The following is a 5273-nucleotide window of genomic DNA, read 5'->3' on the forward strand; positions in this document are numbered from 1 at the left end:
GGAGCCTGCCTTCTCCACACCCGTCTCCTTCAGGTTGGGGCAGGGCCCGTTCAGCTCATGTGAGTGGCCTTGGAAGTTCTCCTGCTCAAAGATGATGATCTGTAACAGGAAGAGAGAGTCAGACCCCATCACGGTGGGGAGGAAGGAGAGCAGGGCAGTGGGGGGTGGAGAGGGGACTTGGGGAGCCTGGATGCATGCGGAAGGGTCCTGCCCTGGGGAGTCACAAACTAAACATACAGTCAAACAGTCCTGGCTCTGCTGGCTACCAGCCGTGAGATACTCAGCCAGTATTTCACCTCTCTGAGCCTCAGTTTCCCCATCTGTAAAATGGGAAATAAAGACAGAACCTACCTCATGGGGTTGTTGGAAGCATTCAGAGAAGCACAATGTTAGCACACAGTTTTGGCTTTGTGTGAGAGGCGTAACGACATTAATTAAGGTCCCCCAGTAGGTAAGTGGCAGAGCTAAAACTCTGTCTGACACTGATTCCATAAGAGCAGCACTTTGAAAACTCTAACATGCACAGGAAGCACTTGGGATCTCGGTAAAATTCAGTTTCCAAGCCAGCAGGTCTAGGATGCGGACCCAGATTCTGCATTTCCAACGAGCTCCCGGGTGAGGCTGGTACCACTGGTCTGTGGACCACAGTAGGAGTAGCAAGATGCTAGACCACGTTGTTTGAGCTTCTCCTGCTTGCATTAGAGCTGGCCCGGTACCACCATCTGCACTTCTCACCCCCACATTTCACCTGTAAAACTACACATACCTGCCCCCTTTCCTTAAGCCGCTGTAGGCTCAGCAGGTCTCCCTCAGACCTTCCCCCAGGATATTTCTTAAAGGGAGTTCACTCCCCTTGCCTCACCTGGTCCTCTCATCATCCCAGAGAAGGGGTCCGGCAGGATCCCCATCAGAAAAAAACAGAAGTGAAGAGGCCGCCCAAGGCCTCATAGCCAAGCACTAACTTGGAGGCCAGCTGCCACCTTTCATGATTCCAGAAAGCTTTGGGGACAGAGGGGTTTCAGCCACACTTCCCCAGGAGCTGCCTCTGGATGAAGAGGGGGTTCAGGGCAGCAGTCTCCCAGGAGGAATAGCTGTGCAATCCACATAGTCAGCACTGGCTGCGTAAACATGTCCCTCTCTCCCAGGCCGGGGATTAGCCACATAAAGCCAGGGAAGGGAGGCCCGCCAGGGCTCAGAGACAAATTCCACAGGCTCAATTCAGCCCTTATGGTCACTGACTCGACAACAGATGGTCAGGAGACACGGACGCTGACGTCACCTCTGCTGCACCCAGCTGTGCAGCCCTGGGAAGCAGCTTGACTGCTCTGGGCCTCCGCTTTCTCATCTGTAAAATGGGAATTAACACCTATTTTGCAGAGTTACTAAGAAGTTTAAGAAGTTAGGGACCAGTTCGTTATTACTCTGGCCTGGGAGGCAACAGCTTGCGAGGGCGAGGAAGGCAAGGAAGGCGGGGAAGATCAGCCACTCCATGCATTTGGAAGGCCTCAGAGAGACCGGGAGCTCAGTATTATAATTCTTCTTGTTGTTGTCTATCAACAAATGAATGAATACATGTTATCTAATCCTTTAAACTGCCCAGTCCAATACAGCAGCTGTTAGCTACATAAGTTTATTGAACAAGTGCAATTGGTCCAAATTAAGATGTGCTATAAGTATAAAATACACATCAGATTTTAAAGATTTAGTATGAAAAAAAGAATGTAAAATAGCCCCTCTAATATTTTTTTTTATTGATTATACCTTAGGCTATATTGGGTTTAATAAAATAGGATATGAAAATTAATCTCATTTGTTCTTTTCCGTTTGGGGACGTAGCTATAGGAAATGTTCAGTTACATATGTGGCCCCCATTTTATGTCTGTTTAGCTGCTCTAAGCCACATTACGCCGACCTTCTTTCTGTCTCTCAGGCTCATCCAGCTGTTCTGGCCCCTGGGCCTTTGCACTTGCTGTGCCCTCTGCCTAGAATGCGCTCCCCTGCCCTCACTCCATGATTTTCACATGGCTGCTCCGTGACTTGACCCGGGCCTTCACTCCAATGCCACCTCCTCGGAGAGGTCCTCCCTGACCACCTTAGCTAAGACTCCCATTCCTCGTCCACTCTGACTCCCAGGAATCACTCGCTGTACTTTATGTCTCTTCATAACACTTCTCACTCCTCGAAGTCATATATTTCTTGGTTTGTTTCTTATCTGTCTTTCCTCTAAAAAATACGTCCCTCAAGGGACAGAATGGGGTGAGTGGCTGAGGGGCTGCATGAGCCCAGGCTTTTCTGGCTGGGGAGGCCCCAGGGCAGACAAAGGGCAGTTCTAGGATGGACTCCCTGCCCTGGGCCCCAGATACAGAAGGAAACAGGAAGGCAAGCTCGTGGACGGTTGCTGGTAGAAGTTTGGGTAGAATAGGAATGACAAACTTCCAACAATGGAGTAAGAACCCACTGCCCGTAGGAGGGCAGGAAGTTGAGAGAGCAAAGAAAGATTAGGGTTAGGGTTAGGGTTAGGGTTAGGGTTAGTGTTAGGGTTCAGGTTAGGGTTAGCTGGCATTAGGTGGGCACACCAGAGGCCAGGCCTCTTCATGACCACCCTGTGCTATGAATTCAATTCTCTTCACTTTGTGAACAATGGGAACTGAGGCTCAGGTCAAGTGGCTGTCTGGGTCACACAGCAGGCATGGAGTCAGGACTCACATCCCATCTCTCATTCACTAGCCCCCTTTTAGATGGCACTGAGGGTCTGCCATTGGGGAGCTCCTATGGGCCATAGGGTGTAGGGTGTAGGGGGGGTGGGTAAGGCAAAGAAACTTAAGTCTCCAAAGTGGGAAGCTGGAACTGGGAATTCTGGCATGCTAGTTGCGAGCTGGGGAGGGACCGTCAGAATCAACCCCTAGTGTGCAAATGGGGGAGATTGAGGTCCAGAGAGGAGCAGAGATAGAGTGGAGAAGGCCTGGGAAGGCAAATGCCAATCCCTCTTTACAGAAGGGAAACTGAGTCTGAGGGAGGAGCTTTGCTTGCTCCCCACAACCTCCCCGCATAGTACCCACCTTGGGGTTGAGGGGCTGTGGCTTGCCCGCTTGGGTCTGGTGGTCTGAGGCCATGGTGGGCTGTCTCGTGCAGGAATGACCTGGAAGACATGGGGAAGCAGCGGTGAGCATCTCTCTGGGCACTCAGCTTTCTTGAGTGAGGGCCACGCCCTTGGAGCCCCAACCCTTGTCTTTTGTCTCCTTGGTTTCAGGTGGTCCTAGGGCTGTGGGGTCAGCAAGCAGCTGGCCGAGTGTTCATCCTTAGCTTCACTGTTTGTGTCCAGACCAGCTCCAGAGAGAAAAATGAGGTCTACTAGAAAATAAAATGATAAATTAGAGCTTAAGCTGTGTCTCAGGTGGGTCTCCATCACTCAGGTCCTACACAGAATGGATACATGTATATCTAGAAATTTCTTAATTAAAGGATAGCAGTGTGGGGCAAATAAAACCCATGCACTGACCATGCTTGGCTGTGCTGTGGCCCTACTCTGCAATCTCGTAAAGTCCCCTGTACCTCCTGCCTCTCACCTCCAACTTCCTCCTTGACCACCCCCCGCCAGTACCCAGAATGCTTCTCTCTGCCATTGGTCTTCTTCCCCGCCATAAGCCATCTATTATGTAACTCATGCTAACAAAAGCAACGACATGAGTGTAATGGTGAAAGTTCAGGCACTGTGATAGGCAGCAGTAGGAATTTCTTAGCTGGTGAGAACATTAGAAGAGTCTGGAAAATTGTCAATCTCTTCTCCCTTCCCGTGGGAAGGACAGGGAACCCAGCCTGTGTTTTCTCAGTGAAAAGGGGAAACTTGACCTGCTTTTCCAGAGATAACGTTCAGGTTCCAGAAGCCCCTTCCACACTGGAGGCCAGGCCAGGATGTCCCCAGGAAACAGGAAATTCAAATAAGCAGCTTGGGAGCTAAACTTGATCTCTCTTAAGAAACCAGCCCTTTGAGCCCATCATAGTACCAGAGGTCCTGCCAGTACAGTCCCTCCCTGGTCATCTGCATTCTCAGACCAAAGATTAAACGCAATTGATCTAACTCAGGTGCTGGCTCTGCTGCTTACCAGCATTGAGGTTGTCCTCTCCGTGCCTCAATTACTCGTTCTGCAAAATGGGGACAGTAATGGCATCTATCCATGAGCGAGCTGTGATGATTCAATTATATAATTCAGAAAACTCTAGCACTTGGCGGAGGTCCCGGAAGACACTCAGGGCTTAGTACAGGGCAGCAATGATGGCCTGATTAGGGTCATTTCCGCCAAGCACTTGTGGCTCTGTTGCTAGGAGCTCTCAGAGAAGCGGGACTGCTTCCTCGTCCCTAGTGCTCCCCGAGACCGTACTTATAGCAGGCGCCGGAGTGTTTGTGGATATGGAGAGAGCTGACTCACCGCCCTAGAACCGATGCTGAACCTTCGCTGGTTTGATTCCTTCTTCTTGCAAACCCTCAGATTCTCTTCCCCAGTCGCTGGCAAAACAAGGATGCTGATGGACTGTTTAATATTAACAAAGAATATTGCCCACGTACCAACTCCGCGCCAGGGACTGTGCTGGACCGTTCGCCTATGTTACGTCCAGGCCCCACAACAAAGGAGGTTTAAGACCCCTCTCCCCATTTAACAGAAAAGAAAACTGAGGCTTGGAGAATTGAAGTCTTTGCCCAAGGTCAGAAAGTGGTGGCATCTGGATTCGAACCCAGGTCTCCCACACTTTCCATCAGGGATGAGGATGAGAGAAAGACAAGGCAAGCAAGAGAGGCATTCTTACCAGTGACACCGGCCCCCGGAGTGCCCGTGAAGCCAGGTTGCTGGGAGGTGGCATTTATACCTTCCCCAGGAGTGCCGGTGCCAAGATGGGTGACCGCTGCGTCCCCACAGAGAGCGGGCCGAGAATGCTGGATTAAGCCCGCACCAAAGCCCGGGTCAGCAAATGCCCACAGACATTGTGTCTCCACACAATAATGTCATTAGCTTTCAGATTCGGCCGCGCCAGGATGGTCAGGCGGCTGGGCAAGGAGATGCCCGCTTTGCATGCATCAGCCATCCGGCTGCCAGGAATGGGGGCAGGCTGGGTTCACTGGTGTGGTCAGTCAAGCCCTGGGGGAAGGCAGGCAGGCAAAACTCAGTGGCCCTGGAAAAAAGAATCAAGTAAAGGAGGGTGGTTTTGCAGGGTCCAGCATTCACCTTCTACCCACCCACCTATCCATCCATCTATCCATCCTTCACCTTCTACCCACC

The 5273-nt window shown here is 51.2% G+C and overlaps 1 protein-coding gene across 1 annotated transcript in view; it reads right to left on the reverse strand.

Moving 5' to 3' along the window:
• Positions 1-4813, reverse strand: part of CRYBB2 (crystallin beta B2) — a 13522-nt gene extending 8709 nt beyond the window's left edge. Inside the window, exons 1-2 of the mRNA XM_011374647.1 lie at positions 4804-4813; positions 3060-3139 (exon numbers count right to left, since the gene is read on the reverse strand). Of these exons, the coding sequence (XP_011372949.1) occupies positions 3060-3113 (54 nt within the window). The 5' untranslated portion in view covers positions 3114-3139; positions 4804-4813. The remainder of the gene's footprint in view (positions 1-3059; positions 3140-4803) is intronic.
• Between the last annotated feature and the right edge of the window lie 460 nt (positions 4814-5273).

The sequence above is a fragment of the Pteropus vampyrus genome, unplaced genomic scaffold (genome assembly GCF_000151845.1).
Source record: "Pteropus vampyrus isolate Shadow unplaced genomic scaffold, Pvam_2.0 Scaffold251, whole genome shotgun sequence".
Classification (NCBI taxonomy): Eukaryota; Metazoa; Chordata; class Mammalia; order Chiroptera; family Pteropodidae; genus Pteropus; species Pteropus vampyrus.